The sequence below is a fragment of the Aspergillus puulaauensis genome, chromosome 5 (assembly GCF_016861865.1).
Source record: "Aspergillus puulaauensis MK2 DNA, chromosome 5, nearly complete sequence".
NCBI classification, from domain to species: domain Eukaryota; kingdom Fungi; phylum Ascomycota; class Eurotiomycetes; order Eurotiales; family Aspergillaceae; genus Aspergillus; species Aspergillus puulaauensis.
Genome location: NC_054861.1, coordinates 1,824,208 through 1,840,614, shown reverse-complemented (window position 1 = coordinate 1,840,614; position 16,407 = coordinate 1,824,208). Strand labels below are relative to the sequence as shown.

General features: G+C 49.0%; 4 protein-coding genes across 4 annotated transcripts; 1 reads left to right on the top strand and 3 right to left on the bottom strand.

Moving 5' to 3' along the window:
• Window positions 1-1,257: 1,257 nt before the first annotated feature.
• On the bottom strand, window positions 1,258-2,398 carry CHS7 (chitin synthase export chaperone; the record flags this gene model as incomplete). Its single annotated transcript, XM_041705734.1, has 3 exons — window positions 1,258-1,443; window positions 1,510-2,081; window positions 2,161-2,398. 3 exons carry the CDS (start codon window positions 2,396-2,398, stop codon window positions 1,258-1,260), a joined length of 996 nt encoding a protein of 331 aa, XP_041558190.1.
• Window positions 2,399-11,394: 8,996 nt separating this feature from the next.
• APUU_50706A (uncharacterized protein) lies at window positions 11,395-12,405 on the top strand (the record flags this gene model as incomplete). Its single annotated transcript, XM_041705733.1, has 1 exon — window positions 11,395-12,405. One exon carries the CDS (start codon window positions 11,395-11,397, stop codon window positions 12,403-12,405), a length of 1,011 nt encoding a protein of 336 aa, XP_041558189.1.
• A 978-nt stretch (window positions 12,406-13,383) lies between these two features.
• APUU_50705S (uncharacterized protein) lies at window positions 13,384-13,929 on the bottom strand (the record flags this gene model as incomplete). Its single annotated transcript, XM_041705732.1, has 2 exons — window positions 13,384-13,595; window positions 13,665-13,929. The coding sequence occupies 2 exons, from the start codon at window positions 13,927-13,929 to the stop codon at window positions 13,384-13,386; spliced, it is 477 nt and encodes a 158-aa protein (XP_041558188.1).
• An 812-nt stretch (window positions 13,930-14,741) lies between these two features.
• On the bottom strand, window positions 14,742-15,681 carry APUU_50704S (uncharacterized protein; the record flags this gene model as incomplete). The annotated part of the gene is made up of 2 exons (XM_041705731.1): window positions 14,742-15,463; window positions 15,528-15,681. 2 exons carry the CDS (start codon window positions 15,679-15,681, stop codon window positions 14,742-14,744), a joined length of 876 nt encoding a protein of 291 aa, XP_041558187.1.
• Between the last annotated feature and the right edge of the window lie 726 nt (window positions 15,682-16,407).

The following is a 16,407-nucleotide window of genomic DNA, read 5'->3' as shown; positions in this document are numbered from 1 at the left end:
GTTTCACTTTCGAATCCTCAGACCATTCCTTCAGTCCCGAGTTGAATGTGGACCCCACTTGGTTGACAAAATGACGATGATTTCTTCAGTCTCGGATCACCGTTGAACTTACCAGCTTACTGGAGTCCAACCGACTAACTTTATTTGGGCGATCTTTTTCACCAGTACCGCTGAGATTGAAGCTGATAGTTAAATGGAGGTCTAAATGCTGACCATTCCAACTTCAGAGCAAAATGGAAAAAACTCAGGTGCTGCCACAAGCCTTATGCACTATGCATGGAGTTTCCATGGAGCGGGCCCCATGCGCGACCATCTGTTCACCAACGCGGTAGGCCAGAAACGAGCGGAGCAGGAAACTATATCCCGTCTCTTCATGCTAGAGTCCTATCTCAACCGAATATAGTTTAACCTGGATCCTGCACAACCCACCCAGCCTATCATCGCTGCGACAATGACTCCGGGAAACATGCCAGAGTCAGTGCGAGTCAGCGAGTCCATTCCTCAGTTATCACAATTCCTTCGCAGCCAAGGATCTATCGTTCCTGCCGGCTCCTGCGGGCAGCAAGGGCTTATTAACACCCACCAATATTAAGCCTCTTAAGCCCCGAGGCCTAGCCTTGATGGAACCGGCTAAACCCGTATTTTCATTACTCGATAGTCGGAACTCGGTACCTCTGGCAGCTCGCCCAAAACAGGCGAGTGAGCGCCGGCGGAAGCACTAACTCTGGCGCACCGACACTACTTTGGCGCTGGCGATACTCAACATGAAGAACCAATCGACGGCTTGCGCCTTTTGGACGATAGTGAAACTGGAATCTCATTCTGTCGCACTGAGATGTTTTGCCTCTAGTCGTGCCTACCATATAGTTGTTGAGTCGCCGCTCTCGGCCAATAAAATAACGCTTGCGCCGTTGAATCCTGGTACATGCAAGTAATCACCATGCCAGAGAATTGGAAAAATAGAAAGTAGAAAGCGCTCAAAGCAGCCATGGCTGTGATAATTCCAAAAAAAAAAAAGGAGGCAGAAGAGAGCCAAAACAGGAAAAAACCCGACGCTGATATCGCTACAAAGATTCGCAGGTAAATCTACCTAGCTAATGCAAAGCAAAATTCCATCCCGTCGTCAATATTAATTACATCTCAACCAAATGCTGGCTTCAAAAGAACCGTCTGTAATCGTATAAATATGTAAGCGGAATTATAAAAAGTCGGCGCGTTTCGAGGCACAAAACTATGCGGGATATATAGGTGCCAGGATCAATATCCGTGACCGTTATACGTCGAGGCGCGATGGTGGTACATGCTTCCGGCGTACTCCGAGTTCGTATCTTGGTAGACGGTGCCGCGTCGCTCCTCTTCCGGAAGGAGCTCTTTGACTTCCCAGTTGTTTGGCTTGATTCCTACGGAGAACTCTAAATCCTCCTTTGTGATATAGTCCCAGAACTAGAGAAGAGGGCCCAATTAGACAGGATGCAAAGTGGGGTTGGGGCCCTGCGAGTTGAGACATACCTTATAGACCATCATAACAGCTAGTAGATTGCAGAATGTAGCGAAGAACAGTCCATCCAGGTAGTGCTGGACGTTGTCACATATCGTATCGCCAAAGGCATAAAGGATCACCTGCCCAGCGATAAAGACAATAAGACCAAAGGAGATATGGCCGAGGGGCCATCGGTCCTCGAGGGTGTTCATAACCAGGAGAAGCTGCATGACTAGGTAGACTGCGATGCAGATCGCATTGATGACATATAGCACAGCGAACATGGCGACGGTGTTTGTGGGGCCCAGGCCGCCCCATGACTTGAAGGTGAGGATCGAAATCACGAAGGAGATGGCGAACATAATCGTGGATGTCGTCCGGAGCAGCCATACAGAAAGAACAGTACCATCTTCATAGAGTTGGAACCCCACAAATCCATTGACGAGGAGACATGTACAAAGCGCGGAAGCGAATCCGTTCTGAACGGCAACGAACCATGGGAAAGGACCACTTCTGGGTGGAACCACACCCGCGTCGATGATCAGGGAACAGATGGTGAGTGCCATGTAAATGTAGAAAAACGTGATAATCTCCTTCCGACCTGGGGAATGCTGTCAGTGGGGCCTGGTTTCGCCGAGTATATACCGAAGGGGAGGTAACTGGTAAGTGTCAAAACGTACCCACAGCAGTGAATTTGGACCTGATGTGCAGGATCATGATCACCGTCATTCCAAGGGCAATGATGTGGATGAAGGACGCAGCGCCCTCGAAAATGATTGTGTTGGCCAGCTCGATATTTCGCGCATAGCAGTTGGGTACGATGCCGGTGGAACCTGATATCGCCGATGATGGGCCGACCAAAGAACAAAGAGGCAGCGCTGCTTTTTTGCAGATCTCATCGAAGTCGCCAAAACCCATGTTGTCGGTTGATTGGGTGGTATTTCGTACGTTCGCCTGACTTGCCCACTATGTTTTGATTGTGCCGCAACCGACAAAAGTGTGAGGCGCGCAGAGATAGGGGGCTCCGCACCTGTGAGGGAACGGGGCCAGACCAAGATGAGTTAGGGAGCAGTGCCAGGCGCAATCGGCAACGAGACGTCAAAGAGCGAGTGACGACAGGGAAGTGAAGGAAGGATCAAGGGCAGTGAAGGTCGGACTCCAGAAGAAATGCTACGGTCGCCCCGACGAGGCTGGAGGAGGGGAGTTTTGCGGCTGTTTGAAGTCGAATCACGAGATGCACTAGTGCCAGATCTGGGCGAGGCTGGTTTCCGCTGACTAAGTGCCATGAGTGGCTGGCCTCTCAGGAACAAGGCCTGCACGCTAGCCGAGTCGGGCATGTTGTTTACTGCTCCGGGCCGGGCTGGGGTTCCCCACCAGCCGAAACCTCCTCATTCCAGTGATTCCACCTCCTGCGCTGAGGGATATTCTGGAGCTGCTGCTAATTTGAGACATATCTGTCTGGCACTGCTCGCAGATCCATGTTTCAGATCCTGCGAGAACCTGACAAGTCTGAGCCTCTGAGGGCAGGCACAAACAAAGTTGCCTCGTTGGATGTCCACTTTGCCCGCGCGGAGTCTGACGCAATCCTAGCCTGGCAGATCGAAAAAATTTAGCAGCGAACTCTCAAAAATTCTTTCCAGAATCCTTCTGCCAGCCACACGATCATCGCTCATCAGTCCTCAAACGGTTGGGGCAATTCGGCTTCGATGCGTCCCTGACTCCCTCGTGCGGTCGTGCCGATGCCCTGAATTCACTCCACCGCTCAAACTTGGCCCTCATCGTGGCTACCTGGGAGTTCCGCTTTGAAAGCTTCGCAGTCTAGGCAACTGCAATATTCGGACGAGTCCTATTCGTTGTTCGGCAATGGTAAACCTGCTAATTTACCGGAATCTACGGCTATGCGGAGTAATTAAAATGACCTTACTGTTCTCGCTCTGCCTCCGTTGCCGAGTGTCTCGACATACGGTCATGCTTGGGCAATAATGGGCATCCATACGAACTCGGAATTCCAATAGCGGGCCTCTTTGGACGGGCAGTGCGCGGAATTAAGTTCTGGAAGTGGTGCCATCACTACTTCACTAGTTCATACCCGCTATCGAACGAGTGGCGGGCACGTCTCATATTTGCATGGGGTTGCTTACTTGCTGCGGGAGATCTCGCAAATTTACGAGAAGGAAAAGCTGCGGGACGAGAATAGGTATGATCTGAAACATCGGCTGCTGGGCGACGGAAACCGTCAAGTCTTAGTATTTTCTTCAAAGGGCTTGTCGTCTGGATGATTGCATGGCGTTCTTTGCCAATCCCCCACCGGTAAGACGAGCCGTGGTTTGGTGCTGGCCTTCCAATTCAGACCAGATCTACAATGAACGTTTTGCTGGAAAGACACACGGCGGGAAAAAGAATCCGAAACATGATAAGGTTCTCGACCATACCAAACTCAAATCCAGGCGCTGTTGAATGTCTATGGTGCTTGGCAGTACGTGAGGGAAATCATGGATACAACCCAGACACGCGTAAGTGGGTGCTTGGCGACGAGGTTGTTCCAAAAGCGAAGGGGTCTCCAGGCCTGGTTGCTCAACAACTGGTAGTCAATTGGTTGCCCCCCGTATTGGGGGTACAACTTGACATTCATGGAAATGGTATCGTGATATCGTGTTTTAACGCTCTCTTCCCAAGGTTCTCAACAAAAACAACTGCACTTACTGTACTAGGTTTATGCCGGCTCCGGAGAATCCCTGGCTGCCCCCCCCGTCTGCCTTCTCTTCCCGCTGGGCAATTCGAACCCCAGCAGACTGCCCGGGAAGTAGCTTAAGGTTTTTCTGTGCTGACAGTGGGGCGCTGCAGGCACTGTTGGTTGGAACTTCACCGTACACAAACTTACGGGTTTCCCCATAGATTAACCTAACGCCGTAGTCAGCCAGCCGTCCACACAATTCGCCCATTGGTTTTGGATTCCTTCAGAGCTCTCTTCCCTGCCTAATATCCGGCTCCGCGCTCAGTGCACTTGCCGACAGTCGGCGGTTTTCTTGTTGCGGGCAAGCCGACTAACTGGCAACGCCATTTATGACCAATCCGGTGTGGCTTCGTATATCTTGTCTCCAAAAAAAAAAGACAAAAAGAAAAGAAAAAAATTCTGTCCAGCCGCTGTGCATGAAGATCCCAGCTAGCGCCACGTGCCGTGGAAGGCTTGAAAGCGTCAACGGCTTTTGAGGGATGGGCGTCGATCCCTAGGGCCTGTTATCCCGATCAAGCCGAAACGGATGGATCCATGAAGATATTCTATGGTGCTACAACTGTACTATATCCAAGTGGGTCCTGCCCGAGCCCACTTTTCCCTACAGTCGTCAGTCCCACTTGAACTCCTTCACGGTCTGCAACCGCGGTTCTCCATCGCGACAGACGCAGTCTCGGAAACGGGAGTGTTGCTGGCGTGCTATGGATATTCCACGACGCTGGAGCGGTATCTCAGTGGGGATTGTCCCTTGTGTCTAGTTTTCGGCGGCAGCGACAGACTGCTCTGTGGTTGGCCCGGGTTGTGTTCTCCATCAATCCTTGATATTTAATCCGAGAAATAGAGAAATGGCACGGAAACGGGCACCGCGATAAATAAGAATAATAATAGACCGTCTCAAATAATAATACACAAAGCCAAATTCATGGAGAAAAGGCCAATCATAAAAGGCTCTTCTGCTCTGTTCTTTTCTGTTTCATTTTTTTTATTTTTTATTTCTTTTATTTCCTGGCCCTCCTCCCCTGTCGAGTAACCCTGACAGCACGGGCTTGTGACGGACCCTGATCCTTGATGATGGCAGTTACAAGTTGGACCACTTCTTTCCTCAGGAATCCGTCATGAGCATATATATAAGTGTTCTTTTCTCTGGTACACTCTTGATCGCCAAACTCAAACTTCTCTCCAAAAGGCTTCTAGACCGGTTGCCTACTACTTCTCCTCCACCCACCTTCTTAACGCTCTCGCCCCCACTACTGCAGAGTGAATCTATATTCCAACCACCCTAGCCCTACCGGACCAGCATACATACTTTATCATTGCATACAATCACCACCCCCGCTGCACTTTCCGTCCATCATTCTCTGGTGGTTTCGGTTCCAATCCCTCCACGCTTGGGGGCCGTTTGCTCGTCAACAATGTGCAATCACTTCAAAAACTACTACATATACAGCACCTGCAGCCAGCCCAGTTCTCATATTATCCGCACATCCGTGGATGAGCCGAAAGAGGCCCGATGTGCCGAGTCTCCACATGAAAGGTTCATTGTCGTCGTAGGGAAATGTTTACTTTGCAATCGGCACTGATGGGTTCTTCCAGGCGGCGGACTTGAACCTTTGCAGTATACTCGACAGCCATTTTTACACAGCTGGTGCTGTTGCGGCTTTTCGACCTTGTATTTTTTTTTTTTTTTTTTTTTTTTTTTTTTATTTACTTTTTACCTTTCTTTATTTCCCCCAGGGGGAACAAAAGGACGATGATTTTGACATATCGTTCTTTACTTGTCGTTTATGATACCTCTGTTTTTCTATTTTTTGTTTTACTATACGGCTGGTCCTGATGATTCTGCTATCGCCTATCAGGCCGTTTTGCTCCCCTCTACTATATAAATACTGTTTTCTTTTTTGGGCGGTGGTTTGAACGTGCTGACTGGATCTGGCACGCAACTGGACATGTCCTGGACATTGGGCAGAGGGACTTAGACGGAACGGAGTATGCAAGGCGTTTGGGAACAAAATTGGGAGTTGGAGATCGGGCAGGCTCTAGACGGTTTTGAAATCCTGCTACCTACAAATGGACGAGTTTACGAGCAATTTCTGTGCATGATTATTATCGCAGCAACTCGGAAGTACTGCGCCTGTTCGCTCTAGACCATCACATGTTCACAACTGCGCTGCAGCGTGGGAGCTTGGACGCTTCTGCATGCCTGCCAGTGCCGACTTACTCGGCGGTGCTAATTATTTGGCTCCTTTTACTGAGACAGGAACGGAGCGGCATCAGGAGATCCAAGGTGCTGCTGCTTCACCGGCGGTTGGGCCTTGGACAATACCACACTGCCTGTCGGACGTTTGAGATTCAGAGCACCAGCAGGCCATCCAATCTGCGCAGATTGCAAAATATAAATTGCTGGTGACGCAGACAGACCGTTGCTGCCAAGGAGCTAGTGTTATTGCACCGAGATGAAGATGTGAAGTCTGTGCTCATCCTTCTCAACTCGGATCGCGCGACCGGCAGGAGACCGTTGTTGATGGTGATTGATTTGCCTGTTGAGCTTGGATGTTCGCTGTTGGATGAACTCGGCGATTGACTCGACAGTCGACACGAGGCCCGTCACACTCACTTCCGGCCAATTGGAGTTCTCGTTCCATCTTTCTTTCCTTTCTTTTCTTTTCTTCGGCGACGGCAGCCTCTACTCCGGCACAGGCAGTCTTACGAAGTATTTCTCGCATACTGCACTCTCACAGACTCACTCTCCAAGTACTGGGGCGAGCGTCGCGAGTCGCACCTCTGCGGCGTCCATGGCTCTATGGCCTATGTCCATGTGAGTATCCGGCAGAACTGGCCTGGCTGCAGCAGCAAAGCCAAAACCAGAATAACCGCGAGGTGGGATGAGCTCGCACGACCCTTTTGGTGTAAAGTACGAATCGCTATCTCATTTCTCGGACTTGCCTTTCTTGCGCTCTCTGCCGGCGCCTCCCAGCTGCCACTCCTGCAGGAAATCAACTGTTAACCTTGGCTGATGGCAATTTGTATGAGTCGGCCTGCGATTTAATTTGTGCGCAAGTGCTTAAGCCTGCACCAAAGAAAAAATAAAAAATAAATGTCCGCCGTGCACGAATCACGGCACTTCTCATCGCCAGCTAAGAATCCTCCCAGGTCATAGGAGCTTTAGGCTATGCGCCAGGCTATGCGCCAGGCTCGTAAACAGGCCAATCCTGGTCTCCGGCCGATCGCTCCAGATACAGGTTTTCATGGATTTGCAGCGGCATTGGACGACGCTATCAGCTTTCATGTCCTGCGCTTCTACCTTTGCGGCTTCATACATCAACCCCAGAACTGTCTGTCCGACTCCGACTCACCAGCGTTGATGCTTAACCTGTCTCGAGCTCCGAACCGAAGCTCCGAGCGTCTGTGCTAGCTGCCAGCTATTAACCATTGCCAGTGTCTGCAGACGAGCCCCATTTCCGCTTGAGCAGCGACGTCACCACCGGATGCCGTCGTTCATGTTATTGTTAACCGGCCGGCGATCTATAGACCCTACCTCAGTATCCGTATCAACGGCGCCATTACGACCATCAAATAAATCTGGCACAAACCAGAGTGCTTAGTTGTCGATCATATTATCCTTGCTCATATACGTTCTCAAGCCCGGAGACCACCCCGATGACGGACGCCGCGGCGCCGCGTTCGCCTTGCCTCACAGCCTGGCATTACCAAAATTTCTAGAAACGAAAGAAAAAGAAAAAGAAGAAAGAAGAAAAGACAAAAAGAAAAGAAAAGTTAGATGACGATGCCGCAAACACTAACTGCCTAGCCACTGCCAGTGCCATATCTGGAGAAACTCCGGAGCCAATAGCGCTAACAACGAACAAAGACGATGGATCCCGTGCCGCGGGCGAACGTTTCGTTTTATGAAGATCGCGCATGCCTCGCACCATTTCCGAAATTCTGAGCGAACAGCGAATAGCGAACAGTGGCGCACTGACAGGTTGCTGCTACTGGCGCTGCTGCCCTCGATCAGACACGGATCCGGGTCCTCGATTCCAACACTAACGCCGTTGCCTGCGATTCCCAGTCCCGGCGCCGGTGTCTGTGGCACTGGACTGGGACTGAGGTCAGGGAATGGATCCGAAAGCCGACATCTGTCCAACCACAGCGGTATACTCTAGTAAAGTACCAGGAGCGCTGGCATATCTGAACAGCCAAACCCAAAACACTTGGCACGCAGTCCACTAATCAGCTGCTCCGTAGTGAAAGGGAAAAGGTCTCCTGTCGATCGGGACCAATTACGCAATTATGAATTCATCTGTCTGGTGTATACTCTGCAGAGTCAACTACCGAGTTCTAAACGGCGGGGCGGAGCTTTTACCAGGTACGTAGCGAGGTACGGAAGATTATTAGATGCTTTTTGGAATCTGCAGGTACCAAGTTCCACCGTCTCTGGAGATGATACGCGATGTTGGAAATGGAAACATGGAATCCCGCCCCCACAAGGAATCGGGCGTCTATACGAACTTTGCCTGTGTCCGTCCAGTTCCACGAGAACATCCTCCAGACCGCGGCTAAGCCCGACAATTTCTCCATCCACCACGGTTAAAAGGCCTCAAAGAGTCACAATGGAGTTCGCCCGTTTAGCCTTTTGTTATCCGCCTCGACAAGACCAAGTATTGAATCCCGCCAGGACTACAAATGCAGTAGGTGCAGCCCCCGGAAATCCCCATAAGGCATAACCCCATCTGGGGGGCTTATTCGGGTTTCCCTGTACGAGACATGAGCCCTGCGTGTGCTGTTATCAGGAACCAGGGTAGGAGGAGAAATACGTAACTAATAATCAATGGTAGCGTGGCATCCTTGCCGGGTCTTGACTCGTACACCGCACAGCCAGAGATCCGTGCGCAAGCTGCCTTGATACTAATTACTAAGTAGTAGTATGGAGTACTCTGTACGTACCTGCCATCGAGGAGTGGAGTAGTTAGTTAGTAATTCTACTAACAAGGTAATTCTCCAGATTCCAGAACATTTCCTTCCTCCTTCGCTTTTGTTTTAGTTTTGCTTTCGTTTTTGTGGCTTCGGGCTTCTTCTGCCTGGACCTTCTGGAGATTGGAGACTGGAGATTGGAGGTATATTAGATTAACGGAGTCGTAAGTCCCCCGTACTTCGTACTCAAACAAATACGACATAGGTTACTTTGCACATCGAACAGGGATGGTTACTCCTTAGGAGTAAGCCAACAGTCCCGGCTCGAATCGGCTTGACTCCGATTTCTCCCTTCGCTGATAAAGTCAAAAATAAAAGAAAAAGAAAAAGAAAAAAAAAGCCCACTACTAGTTATTACGTACCTCGTTAAATAGTGACTGGATAGTTAGTTATATTTTCGTGGCTTATCAACGGAATCTTAACTTCTCAAAATTATTTTTTTGGCAATGGCTTAGGTAGTGAAATGAAATGGTTCTTCCTTTTAGTCGATTCGCAAGAGCTTAGTTTAAGTAGTCTCTTACCTGTTCGATGTAGTCTCCGGTTCCTGGACTTGAACCTGTTGGAGAACGAGAACTGACTCGGTCTCATTTCTCCCGTTGGTTTGATCGCTGGGTTGTTGTACGGCCGACTTTTTTTTTTTTGTTTCTTTTTTTTTTCTCCCACCGTAGGTATACCATCTGCCGCGCAATAAGACAGATGGGTTACTTTTTTTGTAAGTACTTCATTCAATATGCAGTATGTTGAGATGTTTCGTTATTCTGCCGTCCAACCGACATACTTATCAAGAGCATTCTATTTCGGCATTAGGTGTCGAGTTTCAGGAACCGAAAATTGGAGGCTTGATATTAATATTAGTACTATAGTACCCGCCAGAATGCCTGAACACGCACAGTCTCCGTGCTCCGTTTTTACACTCCTCCGCATTCCCCGCCAATTGAATATAGGCAGCTTTGGGTATCTACCAGTGTAGGTAACGGCTGAGTAGAAAATGTTGAAAACGGCACAGGCCGGTCCGAGCCCTGACGATTCCTTCAAGTATCTACCTAGGCCCGGACATCGGATCACCGAATGCCTGGATGCAATAGGTTGATGCTGAGACTTCATGTGTAATCGAAATAAAAAAGGTCCTTCGGTTTGGAAATAACGATCCTGTATTCCACATTAGCCGCAGCATGACTCGGCTGCTGCGCGGTCCTTGAATATCCGCACTGAAAACCCGCACTGCAGACTTGCGACTCGTATTCAGCACTTATGGAAAGTACTGTAGATATCTAGGATAGCTCCACTTCTTTAGCACATGCATGCATGTGTTTCCATCCACTGCACCCTGATTCGCGCGGCGAAGACTCCGATATCCGAACTTGAGGCCGTACTTGGATCCTGAGGATAATCACCTCAGCCATTGAGGTACTCTACTAGTCAGTTGGTCCACCTAGTACTTCGTAAATAAGCACCCTGCACGGGGAGAGACGCAGCTTCTCCGGTCCTGCAGCACACTAGCAGAAATAGAAACGATTCGGATGCAAGTGCAACATCCCGGTTGTTCCAGAAGAGTCGATCCAGGGCAATCACCCCATTCATGATCTGACTCGGACAGCCAGAGTCAGTTTTAGGTTTTCTTTCTGACTCGCCGCTTGCCGATTTACCGAGGGCGCTAGGGTAGTTTGTTTTTGTGAAGATTCTGGAAAGGTTCCTTGGCCCTTGAAGCGATTGTGGTGGGTAACACATACATAGTACTTGCACTAAGTAATAGAGACAAGAGGCCTCCAGTTCGTATACTAAATACCCGGAAAGTTCTGTCTGAGAAAAAACGTATCATGATGTAGGTAGTGTTCATGGTTGGTCAAATTGGATTTACTCCGTACATCAGAGGGAAATGCAATCTCCGTAATGACGAGAGGGGGAAGTACAGCAAGGAAGGAGCGATGGAAGTCAACAAGATGCAACGGCTTTGGCAACACAATCTGAGCCTGAGGCAGTCGACCGCCCGGTCGTGTCATTACCATTCTAGCCATTATGTATGTCATCATGCGAGAAAGTCTACCTTCAGCCAGTCCTGTGGGATGGCGATTAGATTGAAACTTTATACAAAGTTCTGCAAAGGGTGGTTGCAGAAATTCGTCATGGTACCGCAGCAGTTGAAGTCTGCAGTCTCAATGATTTCTCAACTGTCTCTTGACTTCTCTTCCATCCCAATAACCAGCTAAAGATGTCGCCAGGAAAGAAACGACGCATCCTGTTCTCCTATCTTATCCGGATCCTTCTCCCGCTGTTGGCCAACGAATGGTTTATGAATTGGAAGCTTGCTAGGTATAAGGCGACAAAAGCGAAAGATGACACTGTGGAGTTTCTGAGGATTTTCTTTGAATATATACCAGACCTTGGACAGAAACACCTCCTAAAGGATGTGGCGAGGTGCTTGGGTGATGAAGAACTACGCCAGCTAGTAGAGCGCATCGAGTTTGGGCTGTTACGACCCATGTTATCTCCCCGACCTGAGATAGTGAAGTCTATCGAAAAGTCGATATGCAATAAGTGTCTGTCAAGAGACGGGAACCGGTGCGTCATCACAGGGGTTCCCATCACGGCGCGGCACTTGAACAAATTCGGGAAATCGACCGAAATTCAGCTCAGTGCTGCCCATATCATCCCATTAGACATGGCCATGGATATCAAGCGGGGGGTTCTCCAACATCACCCACAGAGCTCAGATATGGACGAGAGATACCAGCATGGGAAAGTGTGGGATAACCTCCAGCGGTACTTCAGATTCCGTATCCTCGATCAGCAGAATTCGCCGTCTCTGCCGGATATCTTCGAATTCGAGAAAGAACAAAACAGGATGATTATGGCCGTATCGATTCGTCGCGAGTTCGAGATGTTCCACTTTGTCCTCGAAGCCACGCAGACCCCTAACCACTATTATTTCAAGGGGTTTTCCGAATTACCCAGCTACTTTATGGTGTTTGCGCCTCGTGATAGGATTGTGAAGCTGAGAAGCTATGATTCGAGATATCCACTCCCAAGCGCCATTCTCCTTTCGATCCATGCCGCTATAGGGAATATTCTGCACCAAAGTAGTCGCGGGGAGAAGATTGAACAGTTGAAGGAAGATCTGTCGCGCGGCCGCCATGGCTTGGCTGGTGCCGGGAGCTCAAAAATTGAGGATATTTTTTCACTGAGCAAACTCTCATCACTCATATCCTCTGATGAAGGGTAAACGGCCGCAGACTAAAGGAAGCCCTGTCATTTCTAGACGTGGATTAGCGTGGAGTTCGGGACTAATGCTCGTTTACTGATCACCAAAATATACGAAGAGGTTGTGCATAATTTTAATGTGAAACAATTTATAGGGATTGAGCATTAGACCAAAGCAGTATAGTCCAGAAAGCGAGACCCGACTCCATCGCCACGGTCTCTAATGCAGTGAGCAGTCTAGGCCAAGCTCTTGAGCCCTAGAAGCTTTCCAGAAGCCGCTTCCAATTGTTTCTAATCTCCACCAGGAAGATCATGGAGAGATACCTTCGACTCTAGCAGCGCTGATCTAAATCCCTGAACTCCATGAAGTGGAGGCAAGATCCCCCTACTGACCAACCTCTCGAGGCGATCCGCATTTCCCGGAACAGGGATGATTGAAGATCCGATCCAGGTTCGACTTGAGGACGCCAGTGTTTCACCCAGTGCAGATAAGCGTCACCGGTGAATTGGTTTTGTTATGCGTTCTGAAACAGGGATGAGTCTGAGCTTGCCCTGGGGGATGGGACGGGGTGCAGGGCCATGGTCCGAGTGCCAGTCGTTGAAACGGAACTTGGATTCCGAAACTCGATTTAGATGGAAAGTCTAGCCAGGGTGATGAGTTATAGTTCCAACATTGATGTCTCGTTGAGGCGAAGTATTTAGCAATATATTCTCACGTCTTTGTATGTCAGGTATATGTTTCTACTTTGTTTTACTCGATTAGCAAACCATCCATGAATTTATCCCCCGTCGGGTCAATAGAGAAAAGGCAAGCTGATACAGTTTATTAGACCAAGCTCAAAGGACTACAGATGAGCTCTAAGCAACTTTCTTGAAAGGTTACAGCAAGGTAAGACTACAGAATGAAACTGAAACCTGCAACCGGTGAATTATATTGATATCAAAGAAAAATATATAAATTAAGCCATTCTTGCCAATAAACTAGCACCGGCACCAACCCTTATCGAAACTGAAGTTGTATCAGTCGACTCACTTCAAACTCGATCGCGAGTTTATTGGCATGGAGATAGTCGATGTCGTCACACAGTTTTTGAACACGCCTTTCAATCTTGACTTTGTCGCTCACATCAGGGCTGTTCAGATCGCGTCTGACCAGGCCACTAAGACGGCAATGAAGGTCTTCAAGTTCACCGCACCCAAAATAATTATCCACTGCATTCGTTAGTTAGATATCCCCGAAGCCAAGGGGGATATACTAGGTATTAGTTATATATAACTTACACGTGTATACAATATCCGAAATCCTCTCCAGAGTGAGTTTGAAAACCATAATCTCACTACCAAAATCAAGACGGTCCTCGAGCGGTACTTTGGTCAGCTTCCCGGAGAGGTCGACTTTTGAAGCCCACTCGAAAAAGCGTTTGCGTGCTTCTGTGATCTTTGCTTTTTGCTCGGATTGAGGCTCGCTGTCATATCTGGCTTGAAGACTGGCGAGTTTCTTGACCAGAAGCCGAGAGTAGTGATGAAAATCAGGTGAGTCAGACATATTAATTTGGTTTTAGATATGAGATATGGTGTTTGCTTTTTGGGTGTCGATGAGGCTGTGCTTGGGATGAGAGCGCTGGGGAGATTGGCGTTGGTGAGGGATCTTGAGATCTATATAGCTGTTTGGTCTGCGAAGTATGTGGCCTGGAAAGAGCATTCTAGTAATTGTACAAGGGAGAAAAGAAGAGATAATGAACTGGGAAAACAATCACCTTGATGGGGAACCATTGCATTATTAGTTTCAAACATATTATACACTTGAAGGTTTGAATAACAAAAGCTCGATATCTTGCTTCTATCATAGTGTTGCTATAATGAACAATATAGGAACTAGTTCTTTATGTGATGTCACAGGAGAGAATCAGGGGAAACAGCAATAAGGTAGCTGAAGTATACAAAGCGTATTAGCATCAATGTTGTTCTGGTACAAAGGTCTTTCACTGCACTGCGTTTACAGGCTGTTGTAATTATCACTTTGTCTTATTTGAAGCCATCAGATGTATTCCAAATAAGGAATGGCTTGAATGAAAGTGTCAAGCTCGTTTCTCCCGTCTTCATTGGAACAGGGACATCATCAGTGGCCAGTTTGACCCCAGGACTGGGGTTTGAGATGGTACTACAAAAGATCCAGGTTACTTTAATAATATAGGAGCCTCTGCATAATTAATCAAATATAGTAAATATTAAATTAGCTGACACTAATACAATGCGAAAGAAATACTAATCATTAAAAGTCATATAGTCATAACATCATACACACCCTGTCTAAGTAATATTCCTTACTCCAAACCCCAATGAATGAACGAGCCAAGTTTATATCCCACTCCACCCATACGAACGCGCAAACCTGGGCGGCGACGGCAGCACAAGCACCTGGTCGTCCAACAACGTATCCGACGCGATCCCATCATCTACGGCATGAGGCTCCGTGCCCCACGGGAATATCCCTGATGACCGCGTGGCGAAGGTTCGATAACTCAGGGCTGGACTGGATGGGATGCTGAGATCCGGCTCTGCTGGTTGTTGTGGTGCCCGTTGTGTTTGGAGTGGGAGCCAGAGTGATGGGGTGGGAGGGAGGAGCGGGGACGGAGGGTGGTGAGGTTCGTGTGTTTGGCTTGATGATGTTGTGGACTCGTCGTGTTCTTGCTCTTGGAAGTCTGGGTCTTGGTATGTATGTACGGCTGGGAATAGGGAGAGGTTGTGTGGAGGGGGTGTAGCTGTCATCGGCCTGCGTGCGGATGCGGAAGAAGGTCGTGGCTGTGAGTGCGAGTTTTGCGGAATCGGAGTCGGTGGGAGTTCCTTGCGAGGATCAACAAGAAGCCCGAGGATTTCGAGTTCCTTGTCGAGGGCTTTTGGTCTGGCTGTTCGCAGCGTCGATCCGGAGTCATTGTGGTCAGAGGCACTGGTTGAGCACCGCTTCGGCGCCCTCTCATTCTTCGCTTGCTTGGAGCGCCGCGAGAAGAGCGAGCGGATGGTGAGGCCTGAGTTTTGTTTGATGCGCATTGTGATGATGAGAATGAGTATCGCAGTGATTCCTGTTATTGGCATTCCTTGTTATTATTGTCCTCTGTGTTACTAGGGTTGACTGCGACCACTCACCTACAAGTCCAAGGATGAGTCCTGCTTTGGCGGGTGGAGAGAGGGAAGTGTTTTCGTTTCTGTGTGAGACCGCTGGAAGATTATCTCTTTGCTGTGTTGATGGCCGAGTTGTGGAAAGGGAATAATAGATGGATGTGGCTGTAAACGGGGGCATCGATCTGTTTTATTTCAAGGGGAGTACCCCGCAGGAGAATAAAATCAAATAATGCACAGATCATGAAGATGAATGCAAATAGTTAATCAAAACGAAGCGATCTGATCCAGAATTGCGACCCAGATGTGACTTATACGATTCTTCTCACCATCTTCACCAGCTGAGGACCAGAAAAAGCCCCCAAGACCAACCAATCCAAAATTAGCACTGACACTGACGATTCGCGACCCATAATCCAAGCTCCCGGGCTCGCAGCCTCAGACTCTCTTTGTTTTGCGTTTGGACAGGTCCCTCCTGCCGCTTCACACATCCCATCAGCCGATCATGAGAAAACGCGGCGGTGCTACCTGAGCCCTCGAGATTTTAGGTATCAGCCAGCCAACTAGGGCCTCGGGGAACGAAACCCGCAAGTGACGAAGTGACGAAGCACACATCTGATCCAATCAAAAGCGGCCCTGGAGATCTCTTTGTGCTGCGGAATTGATGTATCAACTGTCAAACGGCTTAGCCTGCAGCCACCGGGGCCACGGATTGCCACCGAGTGAGCTGATCGAGGGCCCGGGGGCCGGCCCGTAATCGTGATCGTGATCAGTGGGACTGAAATGAAAGGAAAACGATTTTCATCTGGACGTGCTTGAGTCAGACTCAGAACAGGCCGCGGGTCGGTTTGTCCGGGCCCCTGCTTGCGGCGCGGGTTGGCCGTTTGAGTGTGGTTGATGCGCCGAC